General features: G+C 53.4%; 1 protein-coding gene across 7 annotated transcripts in view; it reads right to left on the bottom strand.

Moving 5' to 3' along the window:
• ANKS1A (ankyrin repeat and sterile alpha motif domain containing 1A) overlaps positions 1-21,079 on the bottom strand; it is a 189,789-nt gene that overhangs the window by 8,848 nt on the left and 159,862 nt on the right. For all 7 annotated transcript variants that reach the window (XM_060162640.1, XM_060162634.1, XM_060162638.1 and 4 more), the window contains 4 exons: positions 16,877-16,983; positions 2,244-2,342; positions 1,271-1,423; positions 1,048-1,155 (listed from right to left, as the gene is read on the bottom strand). In XM_060162640.1, coding sequence (XP_060018623.1) covers positions 1,048-1,155; positions 1,271-1,423; positions 2,244-2,342; positions 16,877-16,983 — 467 coding nt within the window. The remainder of the gene's footprint in view (positions 1-1,047; positions 1,156-1,270; positions 1,424-2,243; positions 2,343-16,876; positions 16,984-21,079) is intronic.

Below are 21,079 nucleotides of genomic sequence, written 5' to 3'. Positions count from 1 at the left end.
GAAGAAATCCAGGTGAGATTTGAGACTCATCAGGCCAGTCCTTAGGCTGTAGGTGTCAGCCAATCCTCGGGCTGTCAGGGCCCAGCTTGGGCAGGAGAATCAGTGAGAACAGGCACGAGCTGGAGGCCAGCACCCAGTGTGGAAACGGGCCGCTGGGCCCACCGTGGGTACAGTCAAAGTGACCAGATTCTTCCAGCCAGGAACCCCTAACAGCCGGGTCCTGCAGGTGAGCACCCGGGTGACGAGAGCACCCTCCGGCCTGGTTTAGGGCTGGGAGGCGATCTCTAGTTTATAAAATCGTCTGTCACAACTGATCGCAGGTCCTGGGGGCATGTGACCAAATCCAAAAGTCTTTCCTAAGAAAACACATAGCACTGCCGGTTGGCACCCAGAGGCCTCACAAAGAGTATGAATCAGTCTTCACTTTCCATATCTGAATGTCAGCTGAGTCTGGTCCTCAGAACCAGCCTGGGCCCCAGCCTTCTCATGCGTAAGAGGAGGATAAAATAACGCCCACTTTGAGGCTGCCATAAACGGGCTGAGGCTTGGAGCCCAGGGCCCACCCCATCCACTGGCAGCCACGCAGCTTCACGGGTTTGGGGAGACTCATCCTGAACCACAGGCTCACAGTCTAACCCACTTTTCAGTCAGAGATTACCTGCCTTGAGCAACAAAGCATCTCTGAGGTTTTTAAAATCACAGGGATTTTCCTTCAGAAGATGGGGAGGGCCCTGGTCCCTCCGTGTGTTCCAGGCTTTGTCTCGGGTTCACGTCAGGCTGCCCGAGAGGGGGCCCCTCTGACCCACCCCTGCCCACCACCCCGGGCACAGCTCAACCGGACGTTCAGACGTGGCCCCAGCCGTCTGGGATTTGGATATTTGTTTTCCTACTTTTGCCAACATTTGGCCCCAACACTGGGAAGGGAGGGATCAGTTGCTCCTCGACTGCAGAGGTGACGCTGTCTCTGAAGAACTCCCAAAGAATTCTCCTCAGTTCCTAACAACACACAGCACATACAAACATCCCTTCCCACCCGCCCCAACTCACTCTCAGCTGGGAAAACCGGGGGGGCTTCTGGGGCGGCTCCTCGTAGGGTCTGTCTGCCAGGGAGGCGATGATGCGCTTGCGATGGCCGAGCAGGTGCACCTTTAGGACCTGGGCAGGGGCGGGGAGAGGAAGGTCAGGCGGCAACTGGGCCCCCAGCCCCCAGCCCTCACCCCCACGGGCCATGCTGGCAGCCCAGGGACACTCACAGCAGGGCTGTACTCACGTTGACAAGCTCCAGCTCCCAGAGGTTCTTCACAGTGTCAATGGAGCTGTAGCCACTCGACAGGAAGGAAGGGACATAGTCCTGCAGGCCCAGGGAGACCAGCCAGGAGCGCACTGACAGGGGGCTGTTCCCATCATAGCCCAGAGCCTTCACCTGTGGGGCGAGGGCAGGAGGCGGGACTAACATCTCAGCACTTGGGACGAGGACCCTGGGGACCATGGGGACGCAGGCCGGTTCACTCAGACCACAACAGAGGCTGAGGCTGAGGCTGGAGTAGGTATGGGACAGCTCCCGAGGACCATCGAGGGGCCTGTGTCCTAGCATCCCCAAGTCGCTCCACTCACACAGCCTTCTCTACCTCAGCTCTGGTCTCGGGCCCCATCTGGGGACTGCCAGGGCACCCCAGGTCTGGGAAAGGTGCCCTATCAGGTAAGGCTAGATGGGGAGGAGGGTTTGTGGAGGCCCCTACTGTGCTCTGACAAGATCACAGACCTGGTAGGACAAGAAAATGGTGTGTGTCTGTGAAGCGGCCACTGGCCTCACTGCTAGGACTCATTAGTGCTTCCTGAGCTCTGGGCAAGTGGAAGAGACAAGGGGACTCTGCGCCAGCAGAGCTGAGGAGAGGCTCAGGCCTACCAGCCACAGCTCCCCAGGGGGCAGAGACTGCTTCCTCTGCTGCCCCGAGGGCCCCGGGCCTCCTGGGGAGGGCCTGGTCTCAGGCGACAGGCCAAGCCTGTGGGCACCAGGCTCTGCGCCAGGCAGATGCCTGCAATGCCGTTCCTGAGGCCGGACTAGGTCCTGACTGTCCCTAGTGCTCTGCTGGCCCTGGGATGTGGCAAAGAAGTAAACAGGATACTGTCCTCCCCGCTGGGGCTCCCGGGATGAGGGGCAGGCCCCCACAGTGACCTGCACATCCCCTGAGCCCCGCCCCGCCACTGGCAAAGGCTGAGGCCACGGAACTGTCGGTGGTCACCTTGGGCAGGGACCGCGCAGCCTGGAGCAGCTTCCGCCTGTGCTGTGCATCACTGATGCCGATTTCCCGCAGGTCTTGATCTTCCATCACATTAGGCCCCTAAGAGCAGAAAGGAGAACATGAGGGCCTCCTGGACAAGGCCGCTGGCTCCCTCAGGGCGTCATGTCAGCCTGTCATGGCCCCTTACCACGTTCTTCTCCTTCGCCACAGGCACCACGAGAGAACGAGCCCCAGGGCGCCCCGCGAGGCCAGGCCAGGCAGCAAGCAGCCGCATGCAGCAGGAAGACAAACCTGCCCAGGCTGCCCGCCCAGCCCGAGCGGCTCCCAGGGCGCTGACCCGGGCTGGAGCAGGCAGGGCCGGGCACAGGCCCTCACCCACCTGGGCTGATGTGCATTTTCCTGGGAGCAGGTTTCATGACCCCCCAAGGTGAAGAACAGGAGGATTAATCCCCAGATTCCTCACAGATGTGATTTTGTGATTTAAAGCGGCAGTAACATCCACCTTGGGCCGGCGGCAGGGGCAGGCACCCAAGAAGCCTGCCTCACCCCGAGGAGGAGAGGAGTCTCAAAGTGGGGACCTGCCTGAGAGAGGAGGGGGGGGCTGGGGCTCAGCCCACGTGGGGCAGTTCTCCCCAAGGGAGCAGCTGAGAGCGAAGAAGCCCAGCATGGCAGTGACGACGAGGAGAATGGCTGGTGTTTGCTGTGTTCTTGCTGAGTGACAGGGACGGAAAGCTTTTCTCTGCACCATCCCATTTCAGGCTCACAATCCTGTGTTAGGTTCTACTGGAATCCTCAATTTACAGATAAGGAAACAGACACACAGAGGTCAGAAACACGTCTGAGGTCACACATCTCATGGTGGAGCTAGGATTTGAGGCAGTCTGACTGTACTCACCACTCCTAACCCCTATCATGGTGTCTTTTATTACTCACAATGGTGTCACAAGATAGGTTTTTTCAGATTATGATACATGAAAAATCATGGGTTCTGCCCTGTCCCTCAGCCACAGTGTCCACCCCCGCCAAGGGCAACTGTTACCACTTTCCTGGATGTCCCTCCAGAGCCCAGCTGGGCACGTACACACATGTGCATGCTTCATTTTCGCACAAATGTGATTGTTGTACACATTGTTCAACACCTCATTCTTAACTACTTAGTATATACAGGAGGTCACTCAGTATATGGAGACCTGTCTCTTCTTTTAAAGCTGCATAATCATCCAGATTATGGACATATTATAAATTGCTAAACCAGTTCCCCGTTGAAGGACAACTGTTTCCAATTTCTGCTTTTACAAATGGTGCTGCATGAACCTCCCTGTATGTGCATCTTTTCTATGGTGGTTATCAAGAGAGATTGCTGCCAAACCATTCTCAAGAGAGAAGAGAGCTGCAGGCATCACTCTGTCTTCGGGCTATACTACAAAGCTACAGTAATCAAAACAGTATGGCACTGGCAGACACATAGATCAGTGGAACAGAACAGAGAGCCCAGAAATAAGCCCACGCTTATACGGTCAATCTATGACAAAGGAGGCAAGAATATACAATGGGGAAAGGACAGCCTCTTCAATAAATGGTGTTCAGAAAACTGGACAGCTACCTGCAAAATAATCAAACTGGACTACTTTCTCATACCATAAAATGGATTAAAGACTTGAATGTAAGACCTGAAACTATAAAACTCCTAGAAGAAAACATAGGCAGTACACTCTGACATCAGTGTTAGCAATATTTTTTGGATCTGTCTTCTCAGGCAAGGGAAACAAAAGCAAAAATAAACAAATAGGACTATTTCAAACTAAAAAGCTTCCAGACAGTGAAGGAAACTATCAACAAAATGAAAAGGCAGCCTACTGAATGGGAGAAGATATTTGCAAACAATGTATCAGATAAAGGGTTAATATCCAAAATATACAAAGAACTCATATAATCAACATAAAAAAACTAAACAACTCGATTAAAAAATGGGTAGAGGATCTGAACAGAAAATTTTCCAAAGACATACAGATGGCCAACAGACACATGAAGAGATGCTCAGTATCACTAATTGTTAGGGAAATGCAAATCAAAACCACAGTAAGATATCACTTCACAGCTGTCGGAATGGCTACTATCAAAAAGACAAGTAAGTGTTGGCAAGGATGTAGAGAAAAGGGAACTCTCGTGCACTGTTGGTGGGACTGTAAACTGGTGCACTGACAGATGAATGAATGGTGTGGTGTATACACACACACACAGGAATAGTACTCAGCCATAAAAAAGAGAATGAAATCTTAACATTTGTGACAGTGTGGATGGGGTCTAGAGGGCATTATGCTGAGCGAAATAGAGAAAGACAAATACCATATGATCTCACTTATATGTGGACTCTAAAAAATGAAAACAGACTCATAGATACAGAGAACAAACAGGTGGTTGCCAGACGGGAACTGGGTGAGGTGGTGGGGGGAAGACATAGGTGAAGGGGATTAAGAGGTAGAAGCCTCCAGTTACAAAATAAATAAGCCATAGGGATGTAATATACAGCATAAGGAATATGGTCAATATTGTAATAACATTGTATGGGGACAGATGGTTACTATACTTATTGTGATCATTTCATAATGTATGCAAATGTCAAATCACTATGAGTACACCTGAAACTAATATAATATTGCATGTCAATTTTATTTTGATTTAAAATTTTCAAAAAAGGATTAAAAAAAAGAACAGAAATCGCTTGGTCAAAGGGTATGTGTATTTAGAAGTCTGACAGATATTTATACTCCTATCAGTGCAGCACTGTGCAGAAGTGGCTTACCACTGCACATTTCTTATCACAAGATCATCCCGCTCATAGATGGACTCAAGCATCTTTTCACATTTTATCTACCAAGCACTTACATAGCACTTACTGCCCTCCTCCATGTTTTCCATGCTTTGCACCTGCTAAACCATTGAATAATAGGGACCACTGTTACCCCATTTTACATCTCAGGAAGCTGAGGCCCAGAGGGCATCAGTAACTTCTGGGGCAGAGTTCAGCCCGATGCTCATGTCCCCGCGGTTCTGGGCTGGGCATGCAGAGCAGCTGCAGCTCCTTTTCCAGGAATCACTCACTTAATCCTTTGCATGTTTATCTATGGAGCTGTTGGTCTCTTCTGTATTTGATTTGTAGGAATTCTTTATACAGTAAGGAAATTAACCCTTTATGAAGAGTTAGGCACGTGTCTTTCCTGTTTGTCATTGTCTTTGGACTATTATGCTGGCTTTGCTCATGCAGAACCTATCAGCCTGCACCTGAACACACCCACTTTTCTCGTGGAGCTTCTCTAAGTTCTGTCAGCCTTAGAAAGATCTCCCCCTCCAGGATTTTTAAAACAATTCTTTTCAATTTTCTTCCTGTAACTTTACAGTTTCATTTTTTACAATCAAATCTTTAATCTATCTGGAATTAATTTTGATGTAAGTTTTAAGGGTCAGGATCCACTTAATATTTTTCCCAGGCAGGCTGTCTTATTTCTTGAATGAGCTATTTTTTCCCATTGATATGAAATGACTTCTGAGGTACCCTAAACTCCTGTGTTTCCAAGACTTTTTCTGGACTTTTTATTCTATTGAGGTGGGTATTACTTATGCCCATTTTACAGATAGACAAGTTAATAACTCAGGCAAGCTCACGCAGACCAACTGGTGGCCTCACCTTTGTACCCAAGCTGGAGTGACTGCTGGTGTGAGAGCTTCCCCAGAGCCTGCGCATGGTGACAAAAATTTTGCCCTATAGAGGACACAAAGAGGACAAGCCATAAGCTCAAGAGACTCCAGGTGAAGATGGCTCTGAAGGCAGACTGGACTCCCTGCTCAGGCCGCACGCACAACCTTCTGCTGGGACACTAGGGAGCCCTGGGCCTGCAGAAGGTCCCCTGGGCCCTGGCACCACTCCAGGTCTGACCAGATCCCAAGTCACCCCTGAATCTAGGAGTCACCACGCCGAGTTCCTGCAGTCATTCTGGGCCCAAATCTAGGGTGTGCTGATGGGGAAAAGCAGAGAGGGGAGCTGTCTGCCCAGACTTTCTACTTGATGATGAGGACACCTCAGTGAGGACCTGACAAGTGAACCTCCAAGAGGGTGTCACTGCGGTGACGTTGTGAACACCCACTGTTAACCCCAACATTTACTCAGAAGCCTTCACAAGCTTTTAGGGTAACATTAATACTGGACTGAAGGCCGACAGCCAGGAAAACCAGATCCAGATGGGGACAGGACCTTCATTAAGCAGAGCCCCCAGTCAAGAGAACTGGGGACTGTATGCAGCTTTGAGGAGAAAGAGGCAAATGGAAACAAAACCAAAACAAAGGATGTGATGGAAAATCAAAGCAAACAGTTGCCACAGCACGTCCTGGGCTCAGTGCAGGGTCCTCCTGAGTTCCTGAACTTGCCACATCTACATTCTGTGGGATTAGTTTGCGTGGTGACTATAAGGTGCTCCAAATCCTCAAAGGCAAGAAACATTCTGGAAGTTACTGTATCCTCTTGACTGAGGAAGAAACCTTTACACGAGGAGGTTTATGGGGAAAAGGGACTTCTGCTTTGTTTACTTTCTACCACACTAACGTTTACTGAGAGCTGACTATGTGCCAGGCCCTGTTCCGAGTTCCTAGCGAGTGAATAGTTAGGGAGCTCATCAAGTAGAACAGCTTATCCGCCTAAGCGAAATCTGAAACACAACTAGTTGACACTTGGCTTGGTTGGGTTCCGTCCTTGAGGGAGAGGGGGCAGGAGGGCGGGGGTTCCCAGCCACAGAGGTGGGAGCAATGCCACAACACCTCCTCCTCCTGGGTAGGTGTGTGCGTGCAGTATGTCAGCGTGTGGAAAAGCAGGCTAGGAGACGGTGCACCTGGGCTCTCCTGCCCTGGCCCCACCACGGCCCGTATCAGCCCCTGCAGGACCTGGCCTCCACCTGAGCAAAGGCCTGTATGTTCTGATGCAAGCGTGACTACTGGGCAGAGCAGAGCTAAACTGCACTCGCCTTGGAACAGGGTTTCCTCTCTCAGCAGTGGTTTCCAGACTTTCCACCTGCCCCACCCCCCCCAGCCTCATTTCCATATTCAGTATTCTCTCTCTCTTTCTCTCTCTCTCTCTCTCTCTCTCTCTCTCCTCACTCAGCAATTTCTCCTGCCAGGAGTCATAAAAAAACAAAGGCTGAAACCTCCTCTCTTGGGGGAGAAAGAATGGGACAGAGCTACTGTCCCGGCCTGATTCTGTCTCAGGGGAAAAGCCTGGCACTGGTGCTTCCCCTGCAGCCCCTCCCTCTCCTCTCCACCTCCCAGTCCTTTCTTGGGCCTCAAAGAGCCAGGGGCTGTGAGCAGAGCTGCTCCAGACAGAGGAGGCACGGAATTGGGAGAAGTGCGTTGCTGGGGGTGGGGGCTCAACCTGGACGCACATGAAAATGCAAATTAAGACCTTAAAACATTAAATATTAGTGGTTAGCATTAAATACAACAAAAAATTAAAACAAACTTCAATTTGAAGAATGACGTTCAAATTGAGGGAAATAAATTCAGATATTGTGTGGGTGTGTCCCAGTCATCAAAGGTTTTAGAGAAACTTCCAGCTGTTTTTGAAAGTGCATGAGTGGAGTGACGTCTTCAGGGAGGCCATTCCGAATTGGGAATGGTTAAATGTAAACATGAGACACACAGGACACAAAGCATTTAGCTGCCGATCCGTGAGACCTCTTCCCAAGTGAATCCCATACTTGAACTTGGGAATATTTGCTAGCAGTGTTCTCCCTGATGAAATTTCTCTCCAGAAGCAACCACAGTCAGTGAGCCTAAAGGGCATTTGGCATTTCCTCAAGAGGACGTCCTCATCAGCTAGAAACACGGATCAGACTGACGCTTCCAACTACTTAATCATTTTCCTGAAGTCATGGGCTCAGTTCCCAAATGCTGTGGCAACCAGGTAGGTGTGGCACCAGCTACTTGCTCTGTATAGTCTGTCATATTTTCAAGTTTCTAACCCCATTTTTTATCTCCAAGAATGGGAAAGTGGAATGTACAGAGTGAAGGAGAATACAACGTTGGGATAAAACACTAAACTTTTTTTTGTTTTTCAAGGCAGAACACTCAATTTTCTACCTTATTTTCTAATTTTTATTTTATGGTAATATTGAAAATTGGCAAGTGTATAAATGTTAAAAACTTCTAATTGCTAAAAAGCACTGAGAAAATGGGAGCTAGCACTTAGAATAAGAAAGACAAAACTATTTTCTTAAAAAAAAAAAAAAAGACCTTTAGAGCAGATTTCTCTAATCAAGGGAAGGAAGGGTGGGAGGATGAGGGAAGTACCAGCCTGAGTGAACTGAGCAGCCAATACTCACCACACGCATGGCTGTATTGATCTGTGGCACCTGCCTGAGCAGCTAAAGCTCCTTAAGCAGACAAGCAGCTCGGTGGGCGGGCGAGAGGCCCCCACATCTCCACCTGGGCCCGAGGCATCCTCCAGAGTCTCTGTGCACCAAGGGGGTAGCTCAGAGCTTCCCTGGGTCCTGGCTGTTTCAATGTGATACTTATGCTGCCTCTCTGCCTTCCAGAATTTTGTAGATTTCCACTGGGCCCTGCTTCTAACTCTCCCTCATATTAACAAAATAAATAAATAAAATTGTTTTCTGAGTAGAAAAGTTATATAAGTCTATTATTAAAAATTCTGAAAATTAATAAAGTACAAAAAAAATGTAAAAGCCACTTATAAATCCATTACCTTTGGGGGGGGGAACACCCCAGGGTTACCATTCTGATGAATTCTTCTAAGTGGCTTAATATTTTTTTAAAAACTGAGATTGGGATCACTTCTAGCATTTCAGTGTATTTTTCTAAGCTTTTATTGTAAAAAAAAAAAAAAAACCAAAGTTGGGATTGTGGTATATGTATGACTTATTTAACCTGCTTTCCCACATGCTGACATACTGCGTGCACACACCTCCTCGCGACACGTAACCACCTGCTTCCACTGCACACTCTCTAGTTCCTGGGCATCCCATAATCTCACCCGCCACTGGACATTTTGGCTCCTCCTTTGCACGTAGTTTTCTACCATCCCCAGAACATGTTACTGGCCACAGTGACGGAGTTGTTGTGGGCATCGTCATCTGGGGGGAGGGTCACTGAACATGGCACAGGACCCTGGCCTGAGCCAGGACCGCCTTCCCAGGCCGGGGTTGCAGTGACCACACGCGCACACTGGTGGGTGAGCCAGGAGGGAGAGGGGTGAGCACACGAGTCTTCCTCGCCCAGACCATAGCCCCAGACCCGGGCCAGCCCAGGGAGAGTGGGAAGGAGCACTGGGAAAGGGAAGAGGAAGCAAGGAGGGGCAGGGCTCTGCTGCTCACTGTTGTGGCCTAAAAATCTTAATAATGATGGAAAATAGAAGCCATGCTCCCCGAAGCATCACATATCTACTCCTCCAGGGGTTGAGGGCTTTATGTGCACCACACAAGGCAGCTGTGGTATAAAGGATAAGAACTGGGCTCAAATCCCCTACAAAGTCAGAACCTTATAAACAGGAACAAAGCCACCTGCCTGTCCAGGTTAAACAGGAACCGGCGCTCATTGGCTCCTCCTGTGTTCACCTGTTCACCGCTGCCTGGCCCAGCTGACTCCTGCCTCCCTGGAACTTGGTCATAGAACTTCCCAAACTGACACCTTCCCCCAGCTCACGGGTGGCCTTATAAAAAGCTCACCAGCCTCAGTAACAGGAGCAGCTCAGGCTTGACCCACAGCCCCTGCTCTCCTAACGATCCCCACCCCTACCCGGCCCAGCCATGTCCTCAGCTGGAGAGATAGAACTCGATGGTGACAGAGAGCAACCGGTTCCAAGAAGACGAGGATGAAGTGCAAATGTTACCAGCTCCTAGTTCCAGAAGCCAGACCCCTCTCCCCTGTCAGTCTCAAGGGAAGGGTTGTCAGGGACGGCTCTCCTCCTGCGTTCAGGAAGGCAACACCCCTCGTGACCCTTGTTCTCCCAGGCAGGTCCCCAGTGTCCCCCTTCTCTTTGTACCAGAAGCAGCATCCTTCCATCCATCTGCTGCTCGTCACCCCCAAACACCTGCCTTTCTGAGGCCTCATCTGAGGTCAAGATGCCATATTCACCCCCAAATCACCAGTGCAGACTAGCCAAGCCCAGGTCAGCCAGAGTCAAAGGGCCTGGATCCGAGACCACCCAAAGCAGGCTTTAACCTCATGGATCTGAGGACAAAGCCGATTTCTGCTTCCGCTGCAGAGAATCACCACCTTACGTTCCCACACACGGCCAAGGCCACAGTCAGTCTCGATCGTTGCTGTGTGTCACCACAGCTAACACTGTGCCCCCTTCAGAGCTTATGTGCAGAAGGAAGCAGTCAAATGAGATTCCATGGGACAGGGACAGACGGGGAGGGAGCAGAGCAACTTGCCCCAAATCATACAGGGGCGCCTGGAGGAAGCCCAGGTCTCCCGACTCTCAGCTGGTTCTCAGTGCGAGTAGTTAGAACCCCGTGTTTTTTCCTAAGGTTTGCCCCATCCAGTTTCCTTAACTGTGGCTTCAGCCAGCTGCCCGCGGGCCTGGCCCTTCCCTGAGGGTGGAGGGCAAGAACGCCTGCTGCTGGCCTGTGGTGGTGGCGGCAGCTGCAGGTCCAGAGGGCTCCGGTAGCTCCAAGCCAGTGCCAAGAGCTTACTGCGGTCTGGGCCCCACCAGCTCCTTTGCCAGCCTTTTGCAGAACAGCCCTCAACACAGAGTGGGCGGATGGAATGGTCTGCCTGACCCGACGGGCACCTCGAGTGATGCGCTGGCCTAGCCCACTGGCTCTGACTTTGAAGGATGTGCTGAGCCTGTGGCCCAGTCTCAGCATCTTCCGGTGAAAGGGGGGCATGGGGACCAGAGTGGGAGGCGAAGGCACTGCTCTGGGCCCAGGAGACCCAGCTTCCAGCCACAGCTCAGCTGTCTGCTTGAGGAGCAGCCTGGAGCCAATGACTTAATCCCAGAGTCCTGAAAGTGCTGTCCATGGACCCCAGGAGTCCACAGATGGGCTTCAAGGATGCCCGGGGACACCTGAGTTATAACTGACATTTGACAGAGACACACGGGCCCCACTGCTCTGCCCCCTGCACCGCTGCACCTGTACACTGGTGGCGGGGGGGGGGGCGTGTACTAACCAAACACAACGAACGTGCTGAGATGCCAGCACGGGACCCCCTGCTACTGCTCACGCTGGGATATCAGCAACTGGAAGCTACATCAACAGGATGTGTTCACCAGTCCAGTTCCATTCTAAGGTGCAGTTAGTTAAATCGACAGACATGCAAATAGTTCTCAAACTCCCTTCCACTGTGAAGGGGACTGGAGAAGGCCAGAGCAGCACCGGGGGCACATAGAGCTGGATGCTGAATAATTCCAGCCGCTGTCACTCTGAATAACTCCAGGGAGAGCAAGAGAGCACACGCGCCCGGAAAGGGGTCCAAAGGGAGCCTGGCTCTTGTCTCAAGGTTCAAGGGCCCAGCAGAGACGAGGAACCACCTCAACTCCTGGGACACTGCGGAGCTAAGTTCTTAAGTGACCACAGAATTTAGTCCGGGAGGCAGGATCCACACTTGTCTAAGAACATTCCTCTCAAAGCCTTAGCTCCACCGCCCCTCCAATGACCCGGCTGAGGGAGCTCTCCCTCTCAGGCCCTGCTACACGCTGGGGCCCAGGAACCCCTACCACACCCACACCCCACTGAGCAGTCAGCTCCCAGAGTGCTCTGCAGAGATGGGCCAGAGCTGGTGCAGAGAAGTCGAGGCGGGGAGGCAACCTGACAGCAGTGCCCGCAGCGGCCCCTTGAAGACGGGGAGGAAAGAAGACAAAGGGAGGGACATCGGAGGGTTGCGGTGAGGAAGTGGCGTGGGGAGCCAGGGCAGGAACCCAAGGGCACAGCCGGCTGCACACATGAAGCCGGCTTCCGGGGCTGAAGAGTGCGGCTAATCTGGGGAACAGGAGCAGGAAGGGAAGCTCGGGGGTCTGGGGACCTGGCTGGAAAGCTTCAGGGAAGCCAATAAAGAAGGACCTCCTTGCCGAGCTTACGCCTTTAGCTCTTGCAGGGCTTGGTCCTTTTCACCTGCCATCTCTCTCCCACTCGTGGGACCAGCTGGCACAGTCTCAGAAACAGACAGGAAAACAGGGGGAGGCTGCCTGCATGTGGCAGAAGCCTGTGAAGAAATAAATGGATGGGAGGAGCACGAGGCCTCCCCGACGCTGCCCCTAAGAGGCAGCGGGCTTGCCGGCTCAGTCTCTGTTTCCAGCCCATCCCGAACCTGCTGCCAGACTCATTTCCGCTTTCAATTTGTCCAACACCCAGCCTCGACCACCTCCCACGTGCCTGCTCTCCACTCCACCCTGCTGTCAAGGGGCACCATGACTCCCGGGAAGCTCTGCCTGGGGAGGGCACAGCCACAGGACCCCGCCTCCCAGGCCCAGGGCTCAGAGACCTCGGGGCTCCCCCAGAGCATGCTTTCGAGGCTCCTCGCAGTCGGGCCCAGCCCACCTCTGCTGCCCAGTCAGGGCCCTGCCCTTCTCTGCACCTCGAGCCAATTCCCCTCACCACAGACAGTGTGGGCCTCTCCCTGGAGTCTTTCCAAGTCCTGCAGGCCTCTACAAAACCCTCAGGACAGCAAGTAGAACCCAGGGGTTCAAAGTTGCACAGATCTGGGCTAGCGTCCCAGCTCTGCCACTTCCTGGCAGTGCCTCCACCCTCTGGGCCCCAGCGGCCCCGTCTGCGACTTGATGGACAACTGCCCCAGGGCTGGACGCCAGCTCAGTGCCCGGCAGGCGGTGAACCCTGGGTAAGCGCAGGGCCTCCTCCCTGCTGCAGCACTTAACACTCGGCCGCTCTGTTGTTACTATCGCGCTTGTGTGCTACCTTCTCCCAGCTCATCTGTCAAGTTCCTTAAGGCTCCTACATTATCTGCTTTTCTGATTTCAGATCCATTCATTGTAAGAAATGAATGGAAATCATTTCTTAATGATTTTAGCAGAAAATCTATTTCACTCCAAAAAAAAGAAAATGAAGCCACCCATAATCCCCGAGATAACTGACTGTGGAAAACATTTTGGCTCACTCCCTGCACCTCTAGATGTATTCTTTTTTTGAAAATTAAGGTCATGTTGCACATGGATTTTTGTGTCTCAATTTCTTCACTCAACACTCCAAGGTGAATGTTTCTCCACATCAGACAGTCTTAAAAACCTTTTTAAATGTCCACATCATACCCCAGCGTGAGAAGCACCACCATTTACTCAATGAACACTTCCGTAAAGGGAGGGCAGGCCGAGTCCCAGATACAGAGACCTGCACCAGCACGCGTGAGCTGAAAACCTGCCAACCACAAATCACCTTCCTTCCGCGCTGATTAACTGCATTTCCTCCCTTTTCCAGAGAAAGCCCATTTCCTGTGGACAAGATTTGTGGTGAAAAAAATGGAACTGGCTCTGATGCACGAGCCAGTGTGGTGAGCTGGCCGGCAGATGTGTGAGCCTGATTCCCCGTCCCTTCTCCCAGGGTCTGGGGTCAGTCCCATCAGCCTTGGGAGCGAGCACCTGGCAGATCACGCTGCCCTGCCCCTGCCCTGTGCAAATCAGAGGCCCTTTCTGCCTGCAGACAAGAGGGTGTGAATAAAGTTCAAGGTGCAATCCTTGTTGGTCCAGCTCAGTCATCACATCACAGGAGGAAGAGCCAAGAGAAAGAGGGTGTTGAGCTTAGACAAGATAGGACCCAGGAGCCCGTGATAGAGGTCTTCAATTTTCTAATGGGCTTAAGTGTGTTCTGTGTGGCCCCAAAAGGTAAACCTGGTTCAATGGACAGAAGCCACAAGGAAACAGATTTTGGCTCAATATAAAGAATGCTCTAAACCAGCCCAAGCAATGCAGAGAGTGAATGGGCTATGCCTTTGTAAGGTGGAGAACCTGTTACTGGGAAAACATCACGGCAGAGCTCATCTGGAGGGGATTCGGGCACAGAGGGGATGATGAGACCACACGATGTTGAAGTCCCTTCCACGTTGAGAGGGAGCTGCGCGACCCCCCTCAAATGCCCTATCCTCCCACAACAGCTCGGAGGAGCCCGCCACAGGGAGATTCCATAGCAGCCGTCAGTTTCCAGATGTTCCTACTACATCTAGAGTCTGGATGGCTTCCTGGGAGCCACTTGTGCATCTTGTAGAAGAGTCTCCAGGGTATTTCAAAACTAAGGGAAACATTTACAGCCTATTGGAAACCAAACCACACGGGGATAATACCACAGCTAACATGATGTAAGTTATACCATATGCAAGGAGGGAATGTTTCTAAACAAAAATGCTCCCTTCTTGTGTGTTTTCTTCCTCTTTTTTCTGGTTGCTAAAACTTAATTAGCCTTGCAGTCCATCTGGCAACTTACATGCAATTACCCAGGATACTGTGCATGGCTACTCAGGCCACTCGAGGTCTGAGAAGGGACAGGCTAGGCTGCGGTGTAATCAGCATTCCTTCCTGCACAGACTCCGCCTGCCAGCTGCCCCTCCAGAACCGAGAGGAGAGAGAGGAACAGCTCGCACCCAGAGCAGCAAGAGAGGCCTGGAAGGCCCTGGAAGAACTGAGCTGCTGGCCTCCCTCAATGAGTGCCCTTCCCAAATAGAAACAGACGCGTTCTAACAGAGGCCCTGCGTCTTGCATGGATGTTTGGCCCAGGGCCCGCCCAGCTACTTTCCGATCTGAGCACAGGGGTGACAGGGAAGCACTTTTAAAGGAGTCTTGATATTCAAGGCTTAGGAACCTTAGCCTTTCCAAACTAGCAGAAGGAGGGGTGAGAAGTCAAGAGCTCAGCCCCTAAGATTCCTAAGCATAGGGAGGGGACACTCTGTGACATCCACGGCCACCCTCCCTTGCCCATCTGATGGCCAGCGCTAGGAGAGGGAAGGCCCCTCAACACCCAGCACCAAGTGTCCTCACTCACTGGCTGAACCCCCACCTCCACCTTGGGTTTGTCAGCCTTCCCCATAGAACATGGTGAGCCAGGGATTAGTTTATAACAACTATAAATATACTCAGTTCAACTTAAAAAAAATTGTTATTTTAAAACCTAAGATTTTTAAAAGCTGAAAAATAACTGGCCCGAAGCTGGTTCTGGAAAGGTGGTTTGCAGCAGCCTTCGCTGTCTGCCCTGAGGATGGAGACGGCCCAGGTGAAGTGAGCGGTCCCAGTCAGGGTCCCCCTGGGATCCCCAGGCCAGCTCCCTGGGTGGCCCTCTACTCAGGAGGCACCCAATGCCACCTTGTTGGTGAGAAGCCCACAGAGACCCACTCTGGACAGGAGAGGGTGGGGGAGCTCTGGGCTGACCGATCACCGCCCCTCAACCATGGCAGCGAGGGAGTTGGGGGGGTCAGAGGTCTGTTTCAGGGAATGAACGCAACTCAGCATCCACTCGGGACTGTGTTCCGGGAATTGTCAGAGTGGGGGATAGGCCCGCCAGGAATCAAGGAGGAGCCTCAAACCAGCTCCTGACATAACACGTGCAACAGGGCAACTTAAAGCATATGAACGGTTCCATTCCCGCTCCCCTCATCCTCGAGTAAGAAAGTGGCCGTGCAGAACGGTGGTTAGAGCAGGACCCCCGGACCCAGATGCCAGGCGCACGTTCCTACCCCACCAATTCCCAGAGCTGTGGGTGTGAGTGAGGCACTCCACTGCTCTGCATCTGGAAAACGGAGATGTTGATAAGAGCGCACATCTCAGGGCTACTGGGAGAGTCAATGAGTGGATACATGCACACCACTGTCCCACAACTGCCCGCACACAGAGCACTAACAAGACGTGTCAGCTCTGTCGTCACCACTGCACTCAACACCTGCCCCGGCTGGGAGCCAGAGCCAAAGCCCGGACCCAACCCATGAGGACATCTCGGGAGGGCTTCCAGGAGAGGGATGGTCATGGGCAGCCCACCCTGAGCTGCTTGCTGGACTGACACAGGGGGCACTGGATCCAGAGCCCAGGGTCCCAGCCAGGCCCCTACTCCACAGGGAGCCTGAGAAAAGACATTGGGTTTTTTTCTTTTTCTCTGAGCCGTTGTGCTCTGCAAGAAGAGCGCGCAAAGTTATAGCTCAGAAAAGGAAGCAATCCTTCCCACCCCCAGCTCAGCCTCTCGTCTGGGCCACCCCTGAGGCCGCGGCCCCGCCAGACACTCAGCCTTCCTGAGGGAGACCAGGCTCCCAGCTTCAGTGACTATGGGCTCCACGGCATAGTTTTGGGGAACAAAGGGAACTTCTGGTGTCCGGCTGAGATAGGAAGGGGAGTTGCCAGGGGGACCCGGCTGTCCCGTGCACCTCAATTCTCGGAGCCACCCACTGCCTGGTGTCTGAAAGAGAGCCGGGATGGGGCCAATGGGTGCATCAGAGACACGCCTTCTTGGACGCAAACTTGCAAAGAGCTCTCCGCACAGGGCCGTGTCCGGAGCGGAGCTGAGGAAGCAGGCGACACTCAGCTGAGCGCCCCGGGTTTAAGCCATGCAGCCCCCTCTTCCCCGAGACAAAGATCTACGTACAGTTTCCAACTCTAGCACAGCCTGGGCAGCAGGGAGCGTCTCCCCCGGGGTCTGGACACTCACCAGGAAGCGGACATCGTCAAAGCCATTGAGAAGCAGCCTGCTCTCATACTGCTGCAGCCCCACGGCCTCCAGCCACTCCCCGACGCTCTGCTCCAGCGGCCGCGAACCTGACGAGAGAGGAATCGGCAGACGCTTGAAAAGGGAAAAACCATTGAGGCGGTAGCAGCGGCACTCAGAGGAAGACAGATGGCACTGCCACATCATAGTCATTACCATAAAGCTGCCACACTCCGTACTAGAGGAGAGAGAGCGGTGGCCCCGCGGCCCCTCCTCAGTGGGTGCACCAGGGGCACCGGGTGGCCACGGCCCACTCACGCACCCCCCTGGGTCCTGCTGCTCCGGGGCCTTGCAGCACCTGCACGGCCGCTGCCCAGGGATCGGGGGAGCCAAGCCCCAACGCTCTCCGGGTCGGCGCTCGTCCGCCTCCTCGGAGGTATTTCAGAAAGTCTGTCCCCACGGGCACCAGAAGGGGCCAGGGACGAGGGACAAGTCCCGCGACCTTGCAGCACAGGCCGGTCAGGTGCAAGCGCGCCTCTTCATGCAGTGGAGGGACACAGGCACAGCGACCACAGCGAGGACTCCGTTCACGGTCACGGGGAGCCAGCGCATGCAACACAAGCAGCAGGAACCCAGCACGGGGAGAAAGGAGACTTTTACTTGTCTTTCCCCAGCAGTCCCGGAACAAGCAAACCATGGCCACCGGCACTTCGTGCTAAGAGGCTCAAGCCGGCGCGGTGCGTGCGCGCATGGGCCGGAGCTCCGGCCAGGAGCCGGGTCCCCAGCTAGACTCCGGCTGCCGCTGCCGGCGAGCGGGGCGTCTCCCCGGCCAGGCCGCTGTCCGCGGGGCCGCCTTCCCGGGCGGGGCTGTGTGGCGGGGGCTGGGCGTTCATCTTCCTCTTCCGACGGTGGCTGGCTGCTCCCGTGACTGGCCTGCCTGCTCGGCTGGAAAGCAGGCGGGCAGATCCAGTTCTTGGCTAAAGAAGACAAAGCCCAGCCCAATAAAGGAGAGAGAAAGGAAGCGGTCCTCCGTCAGCTGAGCTGTGGTGGCTCAAGTCTATTCCCATTCTGCGCTGCTCTCTCTTTGGCTGAGTGATAAAGACAGCAACTGTCTTCCCAGGGTCTCCGGAGCTTGCTGTCCTCCTCTGAGGATGAGCAGGGAGGGGAGGAGATGCATTTGCTCCGCTCCTCAGGTAGGACAGGGGAGCATGCTGGTGCAGGGAGGAAAAAAGTTCAGCCCTTCCGGGCAGACCTTGGATGTTCTAAGCCTTAACCCCACCTACTTCTCCAGTTCTCGTGGGCAAGAACAGATAAAAGAAGAAAAAAGGAAAAAGGGAAGAAGAGGTGCAAGGAAGGAAAAAGAAGAACCAACTATAAAAACGTCACCTCCGGAGAACTCTTGACACGGTGAAAGTCATTATGCTGTTCCCGGCACTTTCTGCCCCTTGGGGCAGGCCAAGGCCAAGTGGCTTGGTTGTCTAGGAGACCCTGGTGACCCACTGTCCCAGGTTCCCCCTCTCCTCTGTCCTCTGCTGAACAGATGGTGGTCAGGGTCCCAATGCACACTGCAGCAGCACTGCGAGATGCCGAGTCTGGGGGCTGCTTGAGCTCCCCTGCCCTGGAGTGGGGCCGTCTGCTCCAGGAACCTAAGTGGTGGGCTCTTGTATGCCCTTGATGTCAAGTGTCCCCCGGCTGCTGATTCATTCCTGCTCGTAATCCCCCGGCTGGGCAGCCGTGGCCCGGCCTGCTGCTGGTGGATGTGTGCGTGTCCAGAACCGCAGCAGAATGCTTTGTCTAAAGGCTCCTGGGCTCTCACGCTGCCTGCTCCCGGCTCCACAGTCCTTGTTCGCTCTCATAACGTCTGGCCCTCCCCCCCTCCTCCCCTGCCCACCCTCCTCCCTTCCATACTCAGGGAAATACATCAGGGATCGGACATCGCAGCAGAAGCTGCTGCTTCTGCCACCGAGGGAGAAGGAGACAGCAGCACCAGCATCGGAGCAAAAGGACAGATTTTCCAATATCTGCTGTTGCCTAATACACACGCGTACAAAAGGCAGAGATGGCCAAACTTTACCTCCAGCTCCAGGGGCTGGAAACAGCTTATCAGAGAGAACAGAGAAGGAACAGTTCTGTAGTTTTGGCCAATAGTTTCTAGGACAGCCAGAGAGGGGACAGAGGAGGGACACTGTCCTGAGGGCACAGCCCACGGGTTAAGTGACCCCCGCCCCCACTTCAGGAATGATTGTACCTCTGCCAGGCAGATAAGCCGCGCAGTATCACAAAAACTGATGACAAAATAAGGACATTACAACTGATAGTCCTCAGGTGAGCGCACCAAACAACTTGGGAAGAGACTTCTCTCCAGGCCGTTAGAGCCCAGCAGAGAAGTGCCAGGCCCAGGGCAGGCCATTCACTCTCTGGCGGAGGAAGACATGGGAGGAGAGGTACCAAGGACAAGGGGAAACCAGGACCAAACCCCCAGTACAGCTGAGGAGACAAAAACCGTAACATGTACAGAGACACAAACCCAGGGACCACGTGTCACCCTGTAAAAGTGCTGGGAGGCACCTGCAGCCCAACAGGCTGTTGGTGGCCCTGGTGAAGAAGGGGCTCTGTGTGCTGGGAGATCAGGCCCCTAGAGGAGCCTGCATTTAACAGCTACTCAACAGCTAAACGGCTGGCTTCAGCAAGAGACAATCAAGCGTTCTCTTCTGCTGGCTAGAAAGAACAGGTCTTTGATGACAGCAGCCAGAGTGGCCCAGGCCAGGGGGAAGGCTCGCCCTCCCTGGACTCCAGACAGTGGGATGAGTTGTAAAACATGCTTGTTGAGGATACGGGTAACCAGCTCCAGAGCTGGCCACTAGGAGGCCCACAGCCCAAAAGAGGAGTGAGATTCAAGTGCCATACTGGGGCACTTCAGGACACAACCCTCTGCAAAACCAGTCACACCAGGCAATCCCATGCTTAGTTAAGGGCTGCTGGCTGGCACGCCTGCTCCTCCTCCCAGGATGGCAACCCCACAGCCCAGGCCTCTTCGCCTAGATCCAGAAGCCCAAGCACAACATGAACTCTGACAATGATCATTCAGAATAAACAAGAAATCTGCTCTGGTCTGAGCGGAAGGCTGGTGTTCCCCGAGGTCCTGGGGAGAGCCCCCTCCTGACCCATCAGACAGAAGACAGAGCTCACAGGCAGGCCTGAGCCCACGCTCTCCATCCTTCACAGCCTGGCCGCCATGCGGATACTGCGAGCTGGGACTCTGCAGCACGGGTGGACACACCCTCTGCTCATGGCCACCTTCCTGTGCCCGCCCTCGACTTTCCTAAGCTGGGGTATGGAGGATGGCTCAACTCAATGCTGCTAAAACAAAACTGTGTGTTGGGATCCAGAAACCTAGGGGGGTAGCTGGACCAACTCCTGCCAATCACATGAGTTCGTGGGGGGCGAGGATTGGAAAGTGGGGCCCACAGGGCAAGGAAAGGGCTCAGTGTCACCAGCTCCAAGAAGAAGGGCTCTTCCAGAAGAGTGTTTTCCAGAAGGGCTGCCACATCTCCTGTTTTATCAAAGCCAGGAGGTAATGGCCTGATTCTGCCCCAATCTCTCAAGCACATGCAACTGATGTAGGCTCCTCAGATGCAGAGGGGTACAGGGAAGCAGAAATCAGCCTCACAAAAGCTGACTGCATCAGACCCATACCTGCTGCCCCTAAAGCACGCGGCAACAGTGTTCATCTCGGTCCTGAACATCTATTTCCAACAAACACACGCTCTTGGTAAAAGCCTGCAAACCACAACAGAAGGAAAGCTCCCCGGACTGCGTGTAGGCAAGTGCCTGGAAAGAGAGCCACAAACTCTTAGCCAGAAGAGCCACTTGTGCAGACCCTCAGCATGATCCAAGACTGGCAAAGATGAGCCCAACCCAACCGGACCCTCTCTGCTAGAGCCCAGGGAAACAGGGCTGAAGGGGGGTGTCTCCAGGAACACAGTGGGAAAAAGCGTGGAGGGAGACAAGGTAGTGGGGCAGACGCCCCTCCTCTCCAGGTTTGTCGATATGAGAAACTAATCATTTCCTGGAGAAAAATGAGCATAACTACTACTTACTGAGTACCTCTTTAGCTCAAGTGTTTGTATATATTACTCACTCTTAACAAACATAAGAGAAGTACTATATCCAAATGTTGCAGATGGGAAACTGCGGGCTCGGAGG

This window comes from Lagenorhynchus albirostris, chromosome 10 (genome assembly GCF_949774975.1).
Source record: "Lagenorhynchus albirostris chromosome 10, mLagAlb1.1, whole genome shotgun sequence".
Classification (NCBI taxonomy): domain Eukaryota; kingdom Metazoa; phylum Chordata; class Mammalia; order Artiodactyla; family Delphinidae; genus Lagenorhynchus; species Lagenorhynchus albirostris.
The sequence above is the reverse complement of the archived record's forward strand: the minus strand, read 5'-3'. Positions and strand labels throughout refer to the sequence as shown.